Source organism: Hylaeus anthracinus, unplaced genomic scaffold (assembly GCF_026225885.1).
Source record: "Hylaeus anthracinus isolate JK02 unplaced genomic scaffold, UHH_iyHylAnth1.0_haploid 0, whole genome shotgun sequence".
NCBI lineage: Eukaryota > Metazoa > Arthropoda > Insecta > Hymenoptera > Colletidae > Hylaeus > Hylaeus anthracinus.
This window is the reverse complement of record NW_026533254.1, coordinates 1,125,665-1,148,072: the sequence shown is the minus strand read 5'-3', so window position 1 is coordinate 1,148,072 and position 22,408 is coordinate 1,125,665. Positions and strand designations below refer to the sequence as shown.

The following is a 22,408-nucleotide window of genomic DNA, read 5'->3' as shown; positions in this document are numbered from 1 at the left end:
CATTCTGAAGTCTTAAATTTAAGTGTCAAAGCACTTGGTGTAGTCATAACTTTTTATTTATAATAATTGTGGTGGCTGCGCTAGTAGACTCGTCAGTAAGGCTACCTAGCCAGCCCATGCCTTAGACGCCCGGATGTTTAGAGGGTTTCTTTTTCCTTGGTTTCTCTTGTGTGTTGCAGGGTAAAAAGTTTCAAAAAACCTGATAACAGTGAAAAATACGAAGAAATGAATTAGTTTTGTTCCTATAAGGAGTCACTTACCATCTTGAAAGTCCTCAATCTAATTTTGAGTGATATTTACTCTGTTTCGTAATATCCTAGCGTGTTTATTAAAGGATTTGCATGTTTGTAGTCATATAGGTTGTGAAGTCTTGATTGTATGTAGGTTTCCAGATATTTGATGTTCGTATCTCTGTGTAAATAGTTGTACCGGATAGTCTCTGTCCTTGTTTAATATAATTCTTAGGAATTTGTTTTGAGTTCTTTGTGCTATTGTAATATAAATTTGGTTGCAGTGATCCAGATTTGTGCACCATATGTTAATATGGGTTTTGCGCACATTTTGTAGAATAATATTTTTTGTTTTAGTAGAAGTGTGCTGTTTTTCCCCATCAGTGGAAGAAGGTACGAAGATACGCCTATTGTTTTTCTTGCTCTATCCTGTATTGTATGCTTTCATGTAAGTTTATTGTTCATCCATAGTCCCAGGTATTTGACTTTGTTGGTTCATTCTATTTGGTGAATTCCTATTTTAATTTTTGGAGAATTTTTTTATTCTTTTTCTTGTGTAGAATATTATTTCTGTTTTGGTATCATTAATATCTAATTTCCATGCTGCGAAGAAATCTGTTATACTTGTTAGATGTGTTTGTGTGTATTTCACCGCTTGCTCTAGTTTCCATGAGGCGGAGTAGATAGCTGTGTCGTCAGCGTAGAAGGTAATTTGTGTGTGTATGGATTTGGGTATGTCATTGATATAAATTGAGAATAGGATCGGACCGAGGATGGATGTTTAGAGGTTGGTCGGCAGTAACTTATATACTGACGTTAGGTGGGACCGAGCATTTGTGAGAAGACTCGCGGCATCCGTCTCTCTATCGGTGAGGACAGGAGGTGCCACCACAATAACTTTTCTGAATAGTAAAGATTAATGCCATTAATATAAAACTTTTATCACTGAAAATGTCTTCAATTCATCTTCAAATAATAAAAATACAGAGACAGTGTAAAATGATATATGGATGAAAACAATATCAGATTAGTGTGGTTCTTTACTGAGAGCAGACATAGGACCGGAACGGTAAAAAAGCTTCGGTGGTTGAGAGTAAACATACGACCGCAAAGGGTTAAATTGGACAAAATTGGAATATGCCCATATTGGGACCATGTCGAGAACATTTATAAAGGATTACACGCAAGTAGAGTAATTACCATGAAATGTTTTCGTTGCAGAATATCGGCTCTGGCGAATGCGGAGGACCTGGTGAACGTAGGTAGCCCTCTCAGGGAGGCGTCTCCGAGACCGGAAGTGCGAGTGGTCGCGCCCTTGCATCGACCACCGTCCGCCCTTGCAGCCAACGCCAACAACGTCGCGAACGGTTCGGCGAATCGCAAATCGGTCAGCATACTGCTTCCCGAGCACACGAGTGGATGACCCCAACAGCAACACGGCTTTGTGCATCGCTGTGACAAGGAACCACCATCTATTTAGGATCCCGCGAGAAACGAGACGACGAAGGAGAAAGCGAAAGGATGGGCAAAGATCGATTGCACGACGAAAATAGCGTCGGGTCCGCGAAACCCGGATGAAACCCTCGTCGGGCAATCGCTCCTCGAGTTTCAACGCGACAACTCGGTTCACGGCATCGCGACATTTCTAGCGAACGGTAGCGCACAAGATAATCGCGCGATTACAATTGCTACTCGTTCTTGAAGTCAACTCTTCGTCGCCGAAACCCATGGAATTTCCTGAAAACCCAGACAGCTCTCCGAGTCGATTCACGCTATGGGGAAACGTTCGATCATCGATTTTGCTTCGCCGACTCTATGGAGAGTAGAGACGAGAAAGGCAAACTCAGCTTAAGGAGTATTTTAATCTAGAGCGTCAATTTTTAGTTCTTTTTGAGGGTTTTTCTTTTAATCTATAAGGAATTTTTATAAAGGGTTTTGCCCACATACAGTGGGTGTAGAAAGTATTCGTACACCGATCAATTTCCAAAAAGACTGTGTAAAATTGTAATTTGTTAACTTAGTTTTTATAAACAATGACATTCTACATATTCTCGGAAATCTCTAGAATAGATAGATTACATACAAAAATAGCTATTTATGTAAGTTGCGAAATTAACAAGAAAAAAACAATTAATCGATAGAAATGTTGAAGTAATCAGTATTCGGACAACTGTTTAAAAGTACTTTATTGGAAATTTGATGTTTTCTAATTCGTATGGAGCAATAAACTAATGTGTTTACTTTACAAACTCTACTGTAAATGGTTCATCATAAGAATCGTACAAATCGTACTTATTGCTTCTATATTTTTACCCACTTTTCGCATCTTTTTGTTAATTTCACAAATTATATTAACTAGTAAATGTTGTTTGGACTCTATCTATCTTAGAGACTTCCGAGAATATGTAAAATATCATTGACTAGAAAAAAAGAAATTAAGAAACTACAATTTCACACAAAAGTTTTTTAGGAAATTGATCAGTGTACGAATACATTCTACACTCACTGTATTTATTCACATTTTAAGAACATACACATTTCTTTTAGGTAAAAATAATCGAAATTAAACGTAGTACAAGTGATCTTGTATTTATGTCTCCTGAAAAAAGCGTGTTAATGGTTGCCACGATTCCGGTTGTTTTGCTTATCTGAAATGAAAAAAATCAAGGAACGTCTTCGTTAATATTGGCGTCGCTATGGCCAGAACCAGAATTATTACGAAATATTTTAGATTCGAAAAATGGCAGCACTTTAAAGTTTGAATATCGATTTTTTATATTTCTTTTGTCCTTAGTATATTAAAAAGAAATTTTTAATGATCAAATGTTGAAAACCGTGGTTCAGGCGATAAAGGTGCACGTGTTAAAAGTTCGCTCCAAAGAAGTCAGTCTGTCAACTAGAACTCGAGATATCATGGCAACCATTTCAAATAATATGGTTGTGAGGAAATTGCATTTAACCTCTTCACACCCTTGACTACATATGTGGACGTTTAGTTTTTTATAATTATAATTACTGTCAATAATAAAAAGAACAACAATTTGATAAATACAAACAAAATCGTCTCTGAAGAGGTTAAAGTTTTTCATACTAAATACCTATACTTACGATTGCGATTACTTGCTTGTTGAAAACGAACGTTTTGCACATTTTACACATTACCAACGAAGAAATTATAATTAAAATTGCAAGCAAATTTAAAATTAAGTTAAATGAACTGGAGATGATAACGTTGTTGCGGACACTGTTCTCTTTAGACGTCCCTAACTTCGTTAATTTTCCGAATTCAACAAAATCCTTTGGCAGATCTATTTTTAAAGGTCTACACTTTGATAAAACGTAAACAAAATCGATATTTTGAATGTTTTAGACTAGAATACCGCCTTAAAACTGAAAAGTGTCCGCGTGTGAACATACAATATCGCTTTACGAAATGGCCAGGTGCTGTTTTCGCTCTATGTTCAGAATTAGCCGAATTAGATAATCTGAAATATCCCGAATGAAATACTATAGAGACCATCAAATCAGAGTTACAAAATAACGTTGCTTGATTCTAATAGATCGCAGCCATTTTTCAGCTAACTATAATAAATTCAATCACACTTTGGTCACACTTCACAAGTGTTTACAGTACAAATGTAACCTGTATATTTGACGTTATATATTGATAAATAGTTGTAAAATGTTGCACCGTGCCTGAACGCGTTACAAAATAATGTCTCAGAGCAGATTCTTATATCGTATTACACTTCTTAACCATTCTTTTTAAATCATTTTTATCAAGAATTGTTTTTACGAATTATCTCTTTTTCACAACTTTTATCGAAAAATTGCTTGGAATAACAATAACTGCAAAATGCAGATGGATGGGGAACAAATATTTAGGAAGTGAAAGTAAAGAATATTTATTCGCTGAAAAAATTACCCGAACTTCAGCATACAAACATTGTAACGCTATTCTTTTCAAATTGAATTCCGCGGAATTAGCTGGAAAATTGCGGAAGCAGACCTAACCTTGACGTTGTTTTGTGGCTCTGATTAAAGGATCTCTAGAATACTATGTCTCTCTAAGTACTATTGTCCTTCTTATTCTCTACTCTCCGTAACCAACTCACGATATTTCACGCGCGGAGCGGCGAAGCTGCAGCTGAGACAGGAACAATTCGTCGACCTGTAGTTGTGTTAGAACCTCGCTCGATCGCCCCGTTTCATCTCGCGGAACACTTTTATTCTGTCATTGCGTGCACGCCGCGGATCAAGAACAAACCAAAAGTACCTTACGCGCTGCGGACACGCGAGTCTCTTGTTGGAAATCTTGCCCGAAACGCCCGCGCAACGGCCAACGAAATCTTTTCCAATCAGTTAGTGTACTTTAACGACCTCGATAGATGAGGCTAGTATAAAGGGATAGTACCACGAGTAAGAGAAGCCTCAATACAATGATTCCCTTATAGTGCCGATCCCTAAGCTAAAACGAAACCCCGAACGAACTTGAAACCGATGCCGCGCGTAAGTTGGCATGACTACTGCTAATGCAATCTGAAAACTTTTATATTTCGTGGGTGGATTAACGAGGTTTTGCAAATGAAAATTATACTAAACGCGATTCGGTCTCTCGTTTGGGAAGAACCTCGCGCATCCGGTCAAGGAAATCTTGTATTATTATTATTATAGTATATTCCCTCTTCAAGGCTTGAAATTCAAGCATGTTGAACGGCTAAAGTTGGAAAAAACATTTTTATACTTCTATTTATTTACATCAGAATCGTTATAGAATTTCTTTATAGTCGACATTCTTTGTAAAAATTGTACCGTCTTTTAAACATTTTCGTTGCTGTCTCCCCTTAGGATAAGACCTTAACGTGTGGACCGCTATGAAAAGAATAAATAAAAATTCGCAAATTGGACGAGAAAACAAACATAAGTACTAAAACAAATATTAGATTATGTAGTTTCTAATTGTCTCGAACCATTACTTTAGCCTCGTAGAAATTTTCATGGGTCTGACAGTCATCGTAAAAGAGCCCCCGCAGGCTGCAGACTTTCTATCGGCCGATAGTTTGATCAGGTTCTGAACTCTTTGGCCTACAACCACGAGTGAGACTCGTGTTATGGAATTTGGTTCATAAACAATAAGCACGTGTCCGACTCGTGGTACTTCGTTCGGACTTCCTACCTTTCTGTTTAGTATGGCCCGAGGAATCGGGAAATTGTAGGTCAAGGAGTTAATCAACATGAAGATGTATGCAAGTGCGCATACTACAACGATTCGGTATCAGCCGATAAATAAGTTTGATGGGCTACACGGTTGCATTAAAACTAAACTATCGGCGAATTATCGGCCAATTGTTAATCATTATGGCGCCTTGTAGCCGCGCGCACACATGCCGATTGTTTTCTTGCCAACTCTCATTATGCGACCGCTCTTTTCAAGAGCCACCAACTAAAAAATTATTTGAGAACAATCGGCCGACTGTAGACCACCTGCGCATTCACCACCAACTCGACTATTTAGTTGGTCCAGTGTGCGCGCGCTAACAGGCCAACCCGACCAAAGTATCGGCCGACAGAAAGTCTGCAGTCTGCGGGGCCTCTTAACGTTTAATAATAAGTATAGCTAATACTTCTGCAAATTAACAGCCTATATTTGCCGTCGAAACATAAAAAGCAACTAACAAAAATTGTATTCAAATCAGAAAAAAACTGCTAAACGTTTTAACGCAGTGATAACTTTGCAACAATACGAAGGATAAAATTTGATGCAACTCGAAGGACATTGTACCGCCGCGGGCCGTTTCGATTACGACGGTCGAAGAACTGTTCCAGACTACACGGGAAACTCGCGTTAGTCGTAGCGCCGGTCGGTTACTTTAGATTTATTTGTATGAAATATTATTATCGCGCTGAATTTTTCCATATACCTTTATTTAGTCGTTACGCGTAAACGTAGTGTAATCGAGCAAGTATGGCACACTTTTGTAGAAAATTTCCTTATCTTTATTGTTTGTGATAAGTATCTCCGATAAATTTACGAAAAATTGATTTTTTACACTCGTCGAGGGGCTGTGATATAAAAGTATACACAAAACGTCAGCTTAATAACAAATATTTTCACAGCGTCCTGTGAATTTCAATCTAAAGTGACCGGTCTGTGAGAATAGTTAGTGAAAACTCGCGCGATTGAATTCCGTGTAAACTAAGAAATAGGATCCTGCCATGCGAGAGAGCGAACTAAACAGCTCGTGGCCTCTTGGTTTCTTGCAAACGTGCGCTGATAAAAGACACATTTCTTTGCGAGTCGCGTCACCGTCGACTTCGTAGCTGTCGCCACAGGGATCCGAACCGATCGATCCAAGTTAAACGAACAGGCTACGAATTCGTATTGGTTTGACGCATTGTGTCATTGGCTGAGCGCGTAGAGTCTAGGGCTATGCGGACGTGTAATTTATAATACGCAAAGGCTCGCGAATCGACCTGATACGAACGTAGGTATTCGTTTTGTTCGACTTCGATGTTAATTAATGCTCGAAACCATTGCGCGATGGTTGACACTAACCGAGGCTCTCGGATGTAAGTCGAGTCTTTTAGATAAGACAGTTTCATCGGAAGTGCAACTCACTTCTTCAGGGACATGTCGATATAAATGCACTGACTTGTCATTTCTGGCAACTATGTGTCATTTGATCCCTGAATCTATCCACGATCTTATCCAAAGGTCTCCGTTAGTATCAACCATGAAGATACAGAGCTCTGAAATCCTCGAATATCTTATTCGCTATGTGATGTTTTGCAACGAATGCTTCGAATATCTTTCGCTTTCCTTATCCGTGGCGGTAATTCTAATCGAGCAAGAGGAAAATGTTTTCTCGACGACCGTCGCGCGCGTACCACTTTCTTTAAACGGAAACGACTGTGAATAAGAAGCGTCAATTTACCATCGTACATTCGGGAAACAGTACTATTTGGCGTACAGTGGTCATCGTTGGTAAACCTTTACCATCTCGCGAGAATCGATACGATTCGAATCAATGTACGGTACATTCGCTGACAATCCATCTACCAGACAAGCATTGAAACAAATTCATTTATCGTATATTCGTCGAGCTTTTCGCAGACATTCGAACAGATTTCTCCTCCGTGTCGGTCCGAGGGATTTCGAAAAAGACCACCGCCGAATTATCACATCGCGAGGCGACGGATAACACACTCCTGAATGCATACAACATTCCATAACAGAATCTTAGATACGACAATCAATGTACTCCGAGGAATCGTTCGAACGAGTCGTTGCGTTATTCGTCGCGAACAGAACGTTGGCCCCGAAACGGTAGCGCGTTACGTACGTTCTCTCCAACTGTAAACAGATGCGCGGAAACTTTGAGAAATGAGAAAATCCGAAAATGAGAAAAAAAAGGGAAAAAAAACAGAACCACGGAAACATCGACCGAATTTGATTACCGCATACATTTATAAATCTCATTCCATTGTTACTACTTTAAATTATCGATGCGTAAGATCGAACTTTACAAGGGCGCATCCGTAATTTTCGTAGAGTAGCCTAATCGTGCGACGACGAAAGATGAATTTCGTACGTGGAAATCGGTACAATAATATTCTAACCTGTAAGAATAGATCAATTACGCGAACACGATTACGGAGATTCGTACGAAACTCATTCTTAGGAAATAAAGTGGGTCGAAAGAGTATCTGCACGCTTAGTTTCTTTGAAGGTAACTGTAAAGTGACGCGTTAATATGACGAACATCTTTCACTACTTCTTGCTACGCAGAAATAATATGCCAACTAAAAAACGTTGGGAGTTTACCGTTCAAAGAAGAGAAAACAAAAATTTTGTAGTCAAGACAGGTACTTGGTTTGTACTTGCACGGTTACGGTAGACGTGATAAATTTATATTTCTTCACGGTACTGATTGCAAAATATATTTTCAATATTCTGTATGCATTTCTTTAGCCTCGAGATCGTTCCTAGAAGTTCAAATGATTCACACAGTACTATGTATATCTGTAGGGCTATATTTTTTGTATAATTGCAATCGTGCATGTGCATTCGATAGTTGCGTTATTTTTTTATAATGGACATGCATATTTTTTTCCATAGATCGAATCCTTTCAGCATTCTACGTAGAAAAGGTTTTAAGGCAAAGTGGTAAAAGAATGATTAGTTAGCGAGGTATTTTAAAAAATAGTCTGTAATGAAAAAGATGCTCGGAGGATATAACCAATTTTTGTTTCGTATCTTCAAGCATGTATCTTTTTACTGCAGAAAAAAATTCGTAAACAAGTGCCTTTTTCAACGTTTCAACTACCCCTCATCCCTTAAGATAAAATGAAATGAATTTAATTCACAAAATGTATACAATTTGTTTATAGATAACTTTATATATAGAACACAAAGTAAATAAGAAACAATATTGTTCGATCCATCAACTTTTTAACAAAAAATTAACGAAATGCTAAAAACTTCATTTCTACATTTCTAAATCTTTTCGATTCGTTCAAACATCTACTGTTTGCATTTGCTCTATGTAATTTCTAGTAGCGCATTTCTGTTTTTTTTTTCTTTTCTATATTGAAAATGATAGATTTTGCAGCACTATATTTGTGTGTTAAAGTTTTGGATATTTCCCGTGTTAAGGTTTCTTAATTATATCACATTTTTCTCTAATCATTCTTAATTCCTTTTAGAAATTACATTTTGTTTAATCTGTGATATTTAAACAAAACACATTTAATGAAGGACCCAGTGCACTATTCGACAGTATATTTTCCAAAATTCTGTCGACTTTGGTAAATATACTTTAACATAACCCAACCGTTTGTGTTTATTCTTAGTATTAACGAATGCTTCCGGCGAGCCGTTCTAACGTACCAATGTGCTACACCTTTTACAGACAGTTATCTCGTAAGAACTGGGCGTGCAGTTTTGACCGACGTTTGGAAAAAAAAGGAAAATGACGAACAGCGAAAAAACATGCTCAGAAACTCTATGCAAGGGTTGCTCCGATAGCAAATATCACGACGGATACAGACTTATTGTTAGAATCGAAAGAAGGTATTTGACGAAGGAAAACAAAACGATTTTGTTCCTTTCCGTTAATCGTTTTAGGCGAATTGACGAATTCCACGGTCTGATTAGATCTAGCCACGATCTTTGCCCACGATAATTGATAATACGTGTTAGTGAAATTAATCGAGAAATAAAGACTACTAGGATTCATTGCGAAACGATTCGATGGTGCTCCACGGAACAGTGCTCGGTGGAAATATCGAAGAGGACTCGTTCAACGACGAGCTTCAATCGCAGATTATCGTGGGCGGTAATTACACATAGTCATTAAGATATTAGACTTAAGGTAACGTATTATGCTCAGAATTCACTGCCTGCTCGGTGACCGTGACAACGTAACAGCTTTCACCCACCCCCATCGAATCCTATCGATTTATCCCTCTCCGTCGGCGTGGTGCAAGAAATTCTTAGTAGGTTTACGGATCGTCGATAAAGACCTGTTGTTTACTTGTACTCGAACTACCCATTGCTACTAAGTTTGAATGGCATTCGAGCAGGCACGCGAGATTTTAAATAAGACTCTAGTCCTGTAAATACGTAGCTAGACGAAACGTCGAACGAGGAAACGATCGTCAGAACCGTTTACCTGAGATTGACTTTTGGTACTGAAGTAAAACGTTTGCGGTTCGTGATCGATCCTATCGTTGCTTTTTTTTCACATTAATCAAGGAGAAAGAAAATGGCTACGAAAGGCTAACTATTTCGATAAAATGTTAATTAAATGTATTCAACGATTATTAACTCAGTATCCTTTGTTGCATGAAGAACTAACGAAGTTGCGTGTCTGTCTAATCACAATTAGGAATATACTTCCGTCGTTCGAATCCGTTGTGTCGAAGAATCAAAATTTTTGATTTTTATAAGGAACGAAAATATGGTAATTAATGATTAATGTGGACATTGTTTTCGAAAGTAGGAGGCGCCTTGCAATTCAAAAAGGATATCTATATCTAACAATCTATCTTCTCGTCAACTATACACGATAACATAACTTTATTTACATTTCTATAATTTTTGCAATTCGGAGACATTTTTCAATAATACCGGTGGTTGGAAAAATTAGCGATAATATTTCATCGATTACAGTTAGATAGAATGTTTAAATTAGACTATTTTTAATTAAATTTTACCAAAATTCCCAAAATATTTTTCGAGAGAAACAGTTTTTAACCGACTTCGAAAAGGAGGAGGTTACTCAATTCGACTTTTTTATACTTTTTTTACAAATATTATTTTGTTAAAAAATTATAATTGATAAATAACCACTTTTCTTCAACGTATTTAAAGGATCTTACGTACTACTAGGTACATCACTTGCGATACATAGCGTATGAACAAATTTTACTTACTTACCAATACGAACGTTTTGCGAATAATTTATTTCACAAGTTTCTTTTGTCTATATTCAGTCATTATTAAAATCGTTTATTGGGTGAATTTTTAATTAATTAAAGTAAACGTATCAGTTTATAATCTTCATCTTCAAACCGCACAGTAAGAATTTACTTTTTCACAAAGGCGCCTTCTAGACAGTTTTGAAAGCCATTGCTCCAAACAAATACTTAAGTGTCGAAAATGATTTAACACGTCAAACCCGTTTAACTTTCCATTTAGGCGATGCCGAACTCTGTGGACCGATATTATCATTTAAAGACATTATATTTATAATTCTAGTTTACTTTGTATTTTAACGTTCATTAGAGTTTTGCGATTTTTGCGTGCCTCTTCTTAACGATATATATATCAGTAACGCGTTATTTTTCCATTCGTGGTCTACATACCTACATGACCAAGCTCCTCTTTGCCACTTAAATGGAAAGTATAACAAATTCTGTACCGCGTGCGACGTGTTAAAGATTCGATTCTATCTGTCTCGGTAACAACTGTGTTTGAGGTAGTTGTTTCGAGATAGTCACGTTCAAAAATTGGAAACTTTCGTAGAAGTATAGTCCTACTGCTCTCCCACATGTCCAGAATAAGTCAATATGTATGCCTACACATACATTCGTAATACTCGAGAAATGATTGCGATAATAACGCTGACTGTTACCGCGCAACTTCTCTACGTTCTGTTTCAGATTTTAATGAATTATACTTCACTAACGGCGCGGTCAATACTTGTTATCTTTGGTTTTTAATGGTTTATAATATCGATTTTTATAACATATCATATTTTCAGCAAGTTCCTACGTTGCATGTTGATTTAAATTGAAAACATTCACATGAAAATCTGTATGTTCCATAAGAGTCTGTGGTAAAATTACAAAATTTTAGTATCGTTTTTCATAATAAAACTAAAATTATGGTCAATTTAATTCGAAGTGGGCTCATATGATTTATATTTAATCGAAGAACAATCAAGCGAAGTTTTGTGAAAATCCTCCGTTAAATACATCCACGGAACAACTAACTTAATGAAACTTCATACTTGTGCGTAATTTCACCGAACAGCTGGAACGCAATTCGCCAAGTCGTACGAGGCAAACACGTAACTGCATTTAATCTCCCATATAAACGCGTGCGTCGAACCATTACGGTCACGCGAACCGTGTAAAATCGAATCCCTTACCGCAAACGTGTTGCTGCAGAGAACGCTGAATTCTGATATATCCGACAATATATTTACATTAATCGTAACGGTCTAGTATACATACTCGTGTGTAGCACACTCTGCGGCGATTTTATTCACGCACCCGTAGAAATCATGCTGTAAGAAAGAACGAATATGCAACGCAACCGGAAGAAAAACACGATTCAACGTTCGGAAGCGTTCGGTCGAGGGAATGATATCAGAAATCGACCTAAATGCTCTATGGTTTACGTTATATTCGCGATGAACGCGAAGGAATACGAGGCTCGTCGTCCAGCGAGCCGTATGCGCGAGAAACCGTGTGCCAAAAGACGCCTCGATTATTTCTTTAGACGTTCGTCACACAGTTATGTGCTTGACATAACAAGGAATAAGAAACTCGTTTAATCGGCACTCTCCAATTTTTGTAGAACTTGGCACATGCAGAGACTATCGACCTTATTAACACTTAAGGGTACATTTCACTGTGAACGCACAAAAAAAAGCATATTTTCAATCAATTTTTTTCTCAGGAACTATCGCATAAAATCGAATGAATGTTTTTTCCCCTTAAGGTATGATTAAGGAAAGTAAATAAACAAATTTGTTTTTGGTAAAAAATATTTCGTCATTTATTTACAAAATAATATATGTGTGTGTACAAAAAAAAAGTTATCCACTGGCGCAGGTGATTTTGGCTCTCCTGGTAATCTGAAACAGAAAATCGAAAAAGTTTATTAAACTATGTCGTCAAACCTATGGTCGGAACCTCCACTTATTTATTTCATCGGAAATAAACAAAATGGCAGCGTTTCTTGTGAAAGAGAGGAAAAAAAACACTTTTCTTGTACCATAAATCAGGTGCAATTGTAAGTAATACCAAAATATTAACTACTTGGAGGTTCCGACGGTAGGTGTAACGACATACAGTGGGTGTAAAAAGTATTCGTACACCGATCAATTTCCAAAAAAAAAACTGTGTAAAATTGTAATTTATTAACTTATTTTTTATAAACAATGTCATTCTACATATTCTCGGAAATCTGTAGAATAGATAGATTACAAAAAACAAGAATGGCTATTTATGTAAGGTGCGAAATTAACAAGAAAAAAACAATTCATCGATGGAAATGTTGAAGTAATCAGTATTCGCACAACTGTTTAAAAGTACCTTACTGGAAATTTGATGTTTTCTAATTCGTATGGAGCAATAAACTAATGTTTACTTTACAAACTCTACTGTAAATGGTTCATCATAAGAATCGTACAAATCGTACTTATTGCTTCTATATTTTTACCCACTTTTCGCATCTTTTTGTTAATTTCACAAATTATATTAACTAGTAAATGTTGTTTGGACTATATCTACGTTAGAGACTTCCGAGAATATATAAAATATCATTGATTACAAAAAAAGAAGTTAAGAAACTACAATTTCACAGAAAAGTTTTTTGGGAAATTTATCGGTGTACGAATACATTCCACACCCACTGTAGTTTAATAAACTTTTTCGATTTTCTGTTTCAGATTACCAGGAGAGCCAAAATAACTTTTTTCCGCCAGCGGATAACTTTTTTTTTGCACACATGCATGTTATTTTGTAAATAATGACGAAATATTTTTTACCAAAAAATTTTTTTTATTTACTTTACTTAATCATACCTTTAAGGGGAAAAAACATTCATTCAATTTTATGCAATAGTTCCTGAGAAAAAAATGATTGAAAATATGCTTTTTTTTGTGCGTTCACAGTGAAATGTCACCTTAACGGACGGGTCGAATCTGCTCTGTCTTTCTCGGTTTTCGAGCACTTTGTTGGAGAATAAATAAACATTCATGTATGGTACGTAAATTTACGTGACCTGTTCGTTAAGTGTTAAGAGGGCATATCACAGTAACAGCTTGAAAATAGACACACTTTTAAGAATTTTTTTCGAATAAGTAATGCAAGTAAAGTCAACTAGAGTTACTTGCAGCACTTTTTCACTTTAAAGTTATACTGTATGAAATTTGAGATATTCAAGTGAGAAATGAATACATGGATATTTTAGTCTTAAATTTATAAATAGAAATACTTAAGAATGACAAATTTATTTGTTACTGTTTTGTTCTGGGGAGAATTTTAAAAGATCCTTTTGCAGAGTGTTTTTGAATAAAGTAAAGATTCTAATAATACAATTTTGTTTCAATCATTTTTTAAACAGATTAAATCAGAACACCCCCTTAACGTATTGAACACGAATTTTTTGTATTGGACATGTAGGTTCAAAGGTTGAAACTACTTTCAAAATTATTCATAAAGCCTCCATTATACATTATCACTCAATTTACATGAAAAATAAATTCTACGAAATACCGTGTAAATCGAAACAACGCGTACTATTTACACAGTTATTTAATTCAATTTATTTATTTCAGTATAAAATAAAAATAAAACACAAATGAAAAATAAGAAAGACACCAATCCATTCGTGGAATAAAAAATACATAAAGCTATATTTGAAAGGGTTTTCCAAAACAAGCTTTAGAATTTTGTTCTTTGATAAAACACAAATGATGTCGCAAATCAAAGATCTTCGTGGTAGGTATTGAAAGATTCCAACAAATAGAATTCGAACAATCCTGACTAATCCTTACTAATAATTTTATATGTGCACGCAAAAACTCCTAACTAAACTCGCTCAGAATTAACTAAATGTAACGCATACATTTTCCATACATTTTTTTATACTTCGCGAATAATTTTCACCTTTCCGATATGAACATCAGCAGATCAAACAAATGTTAAGTATTCATGTTCCAAGTATCATTCAACTCGGAGATTGTCGATTGAACGACGTTTCTTGTAAGAAGGGAGAGAACGTCTTACTGTTAATTATTTAAGAGTGATTCCTCGTCGAAAATGCCACACATCGGAAGCTCAAAAATAACGTTGTTATTTTTAAGGATAGGCGGTAACGAAATGAAGAAAATCACCTTATTCCTGTGAAACCGTCTGAAGGTCCCCGTATCGGTTACAAACGGACCGAATTAATAAGGATCGCAGACGTAACGATTTTTAATTTACGAGTTACAACGAACAGAGACACTAGCGCTGCCAGATGAAAAATGAGTTCCTCGAACGCCGGTGCTGCGCGAGGAAGATGCGCAGAAAACTACAGCGTATCGTATTCGCTGGTGACGCTACTGCCTCTCAAAAAATCTCGAATCCCATGGAAATGAACGACACGGGCTTCATAGACACAGATTGCGTCGACTAGAATTCACCAACACTAATTTTCACCGATATTGACTGTGGTATAGCATCTGATCAAATTTTACCCGGACTGGTCCATTATAAATCGTTCGCGTAAACTGAATCCGTAAAATATCTTTTTTCTAGTTTGGTATAACCTTCTTTGACATTCGTGTGAAGTGCACGCGGGATACGTCCATTTTTGTGAGTTTGGCAGTCATTTGTGTACGACGCGAAAAGTTTGTCTGGGGATTTTTGCTATGGAAAAAAGAAATGAATCAACGAGTTTGTTTGAAATTTTGTGTTTCCAATGAAATTACGGCTACGCAGTCTTTGAAAATGTTACAGAAGTGTTATGGGGAGTCTACACTATCGAGAACTCAAGTATTTCAATGGCATAAAGCATTGAGTGAGGGTCATGAAGTCGTAGAAAACTTGCCTCATGCGACTCGTTCATCCACGTCTGTTAATGACGATAATATTGAAAAAGTGAAGGAAATCGTACTTGGAAATCGTCGAGTTGGCATTAGAGAAATAGCAGAGGCTCTCAACATTTCTTATGGATCGACTCAACTCATTGTGGTTGATGTTTTGGGTATGAAGCGCGTTGCCGCCAGACTCGTACCGAAAGATCTGAATTTTCTAGCATTCTAGCCTGATTGTGACTAAATTTTTAGCCAAACACGAAACAAAAGTCGTTGCTCAGCCACCGTACTTGCCAGATTTAGCTCCCTGTGACTTTTTTCTGTGTTCGAAACTCAAATATCCGCTTCGGAGAACACGGCATGAGTCGATTGAGGCCATAAAAAGAAATTCGCTGAAGGAACTAAAGGCCATCCCGGTCGAGGCCTATAAGAAGTGTATGGAAAATTGGATTAACCGTTGGCATGCTTGTATTGGCTCAAAAGGAGCCTATTTTGAAGGCGATAATAAAGATTTGTATTAAAATATTGGGTTGTCTGGAAAGTCCATGCCGATTTTTAGTAGACGGTGCAGGTCTGAATATATCGGAATGGTTGAAAACAAATAACATGTGGACATCCCTTAAAAGGTGGAAAAATTGTGGAACAAAATGGTACATATATAATTCAATAAATATATATCGAAATTCAAACTTCTTTGTCTTTGAATGTTTCTTAAAAATTTGCACGAACTTTCTGGACAACCCAATACATAAAAATGTTGTTTTTTTTAACTAGCCCGCGTCAAATTCGATCAGATGGTACATCCTCTACGTGAACAATGACATACATTATAGTCGATAGACCTGTAAATTAAACGCTCTTCATAATTAAACGCAGTGCATGTATATCATGGTCAATATCAGTGTCAGTGAATTCTGCGTCGATCATTTCCACGGTACCGAAGAATGTCACGAACTTAAACGTATGTACAAATTACAGTGCGAGAAACGATTACGTCTGTGGTCCCTATACAGACGCGAAGCGAACACCATTTCTTCTATTACCCAAGTAAAACGAACATCCTCGACGCATCGTACGCTCAAGCGCTCGAAAAGCAAAGCCTACCGAATCGATCCATTCCTTTGATCAGGAGTCGATAAAGGATGGCGTACATTTCGTGGATCGAAATCGCGACGGTGTAACGTCTCTGTCGAATGGATTTCCTTTCGCATGGTGCACGAATACCGATTGCGTTTCTCCTTCTTTCGTTTCTAGAAAATGACTAATTGTGATAGAACACGTAGGAACGTAAGGCGAATTATAGGAATTAACGATTTAAGCGACTAAACTATCACTTAAGGATGCGAGCACGAGAATACACTTATATCGGCCAAATCCGTGGCGATCCAGCGGATAATCGACGTAAGGTATCAGGTTGTCCCGAAAGTTTTTTTCGCGAGTTGCACTCAATTATTTTCTGTGGCAGTGTTTCTATAAATAGACAATCTAATTTCTTAGACATTGATACTGTAACAGTAATGGAGCGGAATGAATTGTACACAATTTTGTAATGTAACATAAGACATAAAATATTGTGTATGAATTAATTATTAATAAAACAAAAGAAACTTATGGGACAACCTAATAGAGGCACGGAAGATAACATTGTGTCGCAGTCGACAGTCTTCTGCGCACATACCTTGCGCACAAGCGCCATTCGGACGATTCGCTTCTCCGCTGGTGCCCCTAGCTCTTCAATGCTCGATACGAACACGCATTTCGAGATTCTCGTAGCTCCGATTATTAGGCCGAAAGAGATTCACCGATTCGAGCAATCGCATTCATCGTTTAACTAATAACACGCATTTCATCTGAACATCGGTTTTATAGCTGACGATGAAAAAGGCTCATTAAATGACAGAGTGGAGCTACGTATACATACAATATATGTATTCATATAAATATAAATATAAATATATATATATATGCTAGTTGTATTATCATACTTTATACATATATAACGCAAGTGGAAATCGTCCCTGTTTTTCGCGTGCGTCATGTGAGATATATATATATATATATACATATGTGTATGAATGTACGTGTGTGTGTGTGTATGTACTTCTTCGTCTCTCTACACATTTGTTTTGTTAAGCGCAGCGGTAAAATTTCATTCTTAAATACAGACAAATAAAATTAGCAAAACGATTTAAAAAGATGTACTATAATTGGGTAGCTGAAGAATTTTGTTACCGGTGTGTCAAACGTTTTTTTGCACCGACAAACTCTCATCCATTTAAACAAATTTAGGAGACTCCTTTTTCCCCCTAACAGGCACTCCAAAAGAATTCGTTGCGCACTTAAAGATTAGCCCCCACGCGCCATTTAACTGTAGGAAAAATGAAATCTTTGTTAATCGTTTTTGTTAATTTCCGAATAGACAGCTCGTGAAACTTGTACGGGACACTCTGTACAGTTTTCGATTCGGTGTAACGTACGTGACGGGGGAGAGAGTAGAAAATTAGAAAAAACATACGTGGCTTCTAAACCAGTCTACATAAAATTTCGTTGGAAAGCTTTCGAGCAAAAGAGATACGCATATCTTGATTCTTGATTGCAGTTGTAATTCACGTGGCTGACAGGGATTCGAGCTCTAACCCGTACCGGGTTCGGGTACTTCGTGTTATAGAATAACCCATCTAACCAGATAACACAAGACATCTGTAACCCGAGTAACCCGGTTATATAATACAATTATAATAATACAGTAAAAACCATAGTTATTACCATGTTTCTAAACGGTAGTCAATTTTATTTCAATATTGTCTGTTTTCTACTCTACTGTCAATCCGCGAGAAGAAGGTCATACAAATGCTTACATTTACTCGTATTTACTACACGTTTACTGTATTTATGTAGCAGGGGACGTAAACACTTGGCCAGCCTTCTTCTTGCGGACGAATAGGACATGTATTGGCATAAACAGTCACTTGAAGAAATCCCTATTTTGACCGGACATGTTACGAGTTTTGTGGGAACCCGAACATTAGCAACTGTGACAACCGGGCGAATAGATAAACATTCGTCAGTCTTGCCTTAGAACGTGTAGTGAATGTATGTGTCCTACATTCATTATATATTCGTACATTTTAAACAATCTAGTTTCATTTGATTTGAATATTGCCTGTAAGTTCAGATATCTTTGACTTGTCTGGATGTCTAGGATGTCTTCTGCTACTAGTAACCCACTCCGAGCAGGTTAACCCGCGCTTCCTACAATTCAAAAACCGTTCCTTCGCGGTTAGTATAGGTTACAGTAACCTTCCCTTCATTAACCGGATTTGGGTTATGGTTCAGCAGCGGTTCGAATCCCTGGTGGCTGAGAAGAGTACTTGGACTAGAACGCCAAGTTTACCTGTGCCTGGAAGGAGTACTTGGACCGTTAAGGGTTAAATTAACGCTACAGAGCATCGCGATGGCCGTTACGCAATCATTAATTACGCAATCATTAATTACGCAATATTCTCGTTATGTATTCACGGTTCTTTTTATACTAAGTAGTTCAATATCGATGTATCGAATACGGCCTATTTTTCGGTAGCATGTAGCTAAGAAATTAACTTATAGCGATGGGATGCTTTGCAGATTGTGAGTTTTGCTAGTAAATTGACTCATCTCGGCGGAAATTACTCCACTAACAATGAGTCTTTGTTTCCTAAAACGATCGTGCAGAACATGTTCAGAAACTTGTGTTGAGATTTTCGAAGAATTATCGTTCGAACAATATACCTAGCTTATCGTTGCGTCTGTTTATTATTATCATAGGTGATATTAACTAAAGTTGTATACTTTGACTGAGATATTTCTTAATTGCGTCAGTTTTGCAGCTGGCTCCTTTAGAAGTTAAGTGACACACTGATAAATCTACCTAAGCTGTTTAATCACGCCTAGCAGTCTAATCTAGCCCACATTTCTAAGACAAACCTAACTCACCTGTCCTGTACGTAGCCACATAGACACGAATAATGGTTGAAGGTAGTTGTGTCGAGAAAGTTCAAAAGTGTAGCTTATCGAATTTAAGGGAAAAACCACATTAGGAGGCTAAATATTAAGTTAGCCAAAAAGTTCATCCGCTTTGTGGTGATAGTTGTATCTCTACAATCCGGATGGTTACTAAAGATGGAAAAAGATCATGGAACAAAATGAACAATATGTCATAGAGTAAATATACTTCTTTATCTAAGGTAAATCAATGTTTATTTGTGCGTTAAAATCCGAACGAAGTTTTTGGTTCAACTAATATTAAGTGTACTTCGTGATTTTTTTTTTTACAAGAGGAATTAAAGAAGTCTATCAATAAACTTTAGGTAGATAAGGTGTTAAAAGAGCCAAACACACGTCAATATCAGTGTGACATTTGACCCCGCGCAAGCTAACTGCAATGCTGGCTTAGATCCGGTGGCCTAGTTTAATATCAGCTATGGAGAACCGGACCGTGAAAACCTCGAATATCATATTCGTTTATTATTGTCGTTAATAATCATTACCAATTAATTACTATCCTTGCTCCTGCTTTGATTATCGTTATTCACCGTTACGATCACCGCCATCGCTGCGATCAACTTAAAAAATGGAAAGAAAATAGAGTGCTCTATACTCGTTGTCGATAAATTATCCGCATATGCATGTATCAATAATTATCGCTATACGCAGTTAAAGCTTCAATGTAGAAAAAGGCAAAAGAACAAATATTATTCTCCTCTCCTCACCCATTCGATTGAAGACACGTCGTTCGAATCAGTGCCGCTCCGTGGGTCTTTGTGCAAAGATTTCAGCGTCTCCGTAAAATAGAATTTGTAAATTAAAGTGGAATTAAGTTGAAATAATCTTCGCTAGAAATAGAGAATCTACAAAAGGCATCTAAAAATAAAATAATCACAATGACAGTTTCGATGTCGATATGTACGACATCGATTGTGTCATTTATTACATAATTATTCTCCTAGCTTTAAGCGCCAAAAAAATTGATAATTAGATCTTTTATATCTAGGGTAACTATGATATCGTTTTTTATCGAAATGGTGGTCCTCTGAACAAGGCGCCTTTGCGCACCCAGCCGCACGTGGCGGCACTGGTTTCAACCCGCGAACAGAGTTGGTAAATATAGTAGTCTTGCTCTCTTTCGCGGGAAATCAACTAAGAATCGTGAATTCTTCATGAGAAGTTTTCACGAATGCTAATCAGTCGATGACTCGTCGACTTTCGTGTTCGTGTCCGATGGACGAGATCGGCGACGTTTCCCACAAACTCTCTACGTATGTGTACTCTAGTTTCGTTTCCAAATATAAACGTCGATACGAGTCCACGAGGGAACGAAAGAGCGTAGCGTAAAGAAAATTATACTTGATCCTTGTGAGACTCATTAATTACGCATAGCGAACGTGTACGCGCACCGATGTTAACAAGAAAGAACAATGAGAATGATCGATGAAGCATATTGTATTCAACCCCGACACACTTATTTATTTGTACATTATTTTAACGAATAAACATGCATCTTTTGCATCCTTAACCCAAGCGTCTACTTTTTTCAAGCTTTTACTGCGATGTACATCCCGAAGGTGGTTCTTTCCCAACTGTACTAGTTAAAACAAAATTCAAATACAGACAGTATTAATAACAATATATTTTCTATAATAAAATTTTTAACTTATTATTTGATCGTGATTTTTAATAAAAAAAAAAAGTTGTAATTGATACAATTACAGTTGCAATTAGTTTTTCAAGTATTATTTTATCCAACGAATTAGTTGTGAAATTGTGCACGCGGCAACTTTGAGATGACAACCGAACTGACAAAAGAGGTACTATCTAGTAGTTGCCGCATAAAAGAAGCACCTCTGTGCCTACGAGGTGGCAACCGAACCGACAAATCGACTAGCATAAGTTGCCGCATGGAAGGGGTACCTTTGCGCCTATGAGATGACAACCATAGCAACAAGCTGGCGAGTATCGGTTGCCGCATGAAAGGGGCAGCTCTGCGCCTACGAGACAGCAACCGAACCGGCCATTCTGCTGTATCGATTGCTGCATACCAGGGGCACCTCTGCGCCAACGATGTAGCAACCAGGCCTACAAACAGGCTAACTGCGGTTGATATCTAGCAGGAGCATACTCGCGTCTACTTGATGACAACACTTCGTTCACTTATCGTTCTGGCCCCGTCGATCACCGGTGACTGACACTAACTTCTCGTTCACATTTGGACACCTCCTAACATCTCGTCACAACTCCTAACCACCTATTCTAACATCATCTAACATTTAACACTTCCTGTCATCTCTTGACACCTCCTAACACCTTCCAACTACTTCCTGACATCTCCTGACAACATTGCTCCGCTCAAACTTCAACATGGTTGCAACGCCCAAGAGTACAACAAAGTTGCAACTCAGACGTTCGGAAAATAGTGACAAAATCGGGACAATCGCCACCGTTCCAAACTTCTGCGGTGCAACTTTGTTGAAGTTTTGGACTGGGCAAGGTTCAACAATGTTGCAAAGCTTTCTCTCAAAATTTCAACAAAGTTGCAGCCCTCAAGAGTTCAACAAAGTTGCAGCACTCAAAAGTTCAACAAAGTTGCATCGCAGAGGTTGAAGCGATGGCGATTTTTCCGATTTTGTCACTATTTTCCGAACGTCTGAGTTGCAACTTCGTTGTACTTTTAAGCGTTGCAAGTTTGTTGAAGTTTTGGGCCGGGCGAGGTTCCAACAATGTTGCAAAGCTTTCTCTCAAATTTCAACAAAGTTGCGGCGCTCAAAAGTTCAACAAAGTGGCAACTCAGAAGTTTGGCAAATAGTGACAAAATCGGGAAAATCGCCT

General features: G+C 37.4%; 1 protein-coding gene across 6 annotated transcripts in view; it reads left to right on the top strand.

The window, feature by feature from the left end:
- LOC128891845 (uncharacterized) overlaps window positions 1-21,094 on the top strand; it is a 128,580-nt gene extending 107,486 nt beyond the window's left edge. For 5 of the 6 annotated variants that reach the window (XM_054151839.1, XM_054151759.1, XM_054152171.1 and 2 more), the window contains one exon: window positions 1,452-21,094. In XM_054151839.1, the coding sequence (XP_054007814.1) occupies window positions 1,452-1,653 (202 nt within the window). In that variant the 3' untranslated portion in view covers window positions 1,654-21,094. The remainder of the gene's footprint in view (window positions 1-1,451) is intronic. The other variant, XM_054152081.1, reaches the window with a different exon arrangement.
- The last annotated feature ends 1,314 nt before the right edge of the window (window positions 21,095-22,408 follow it).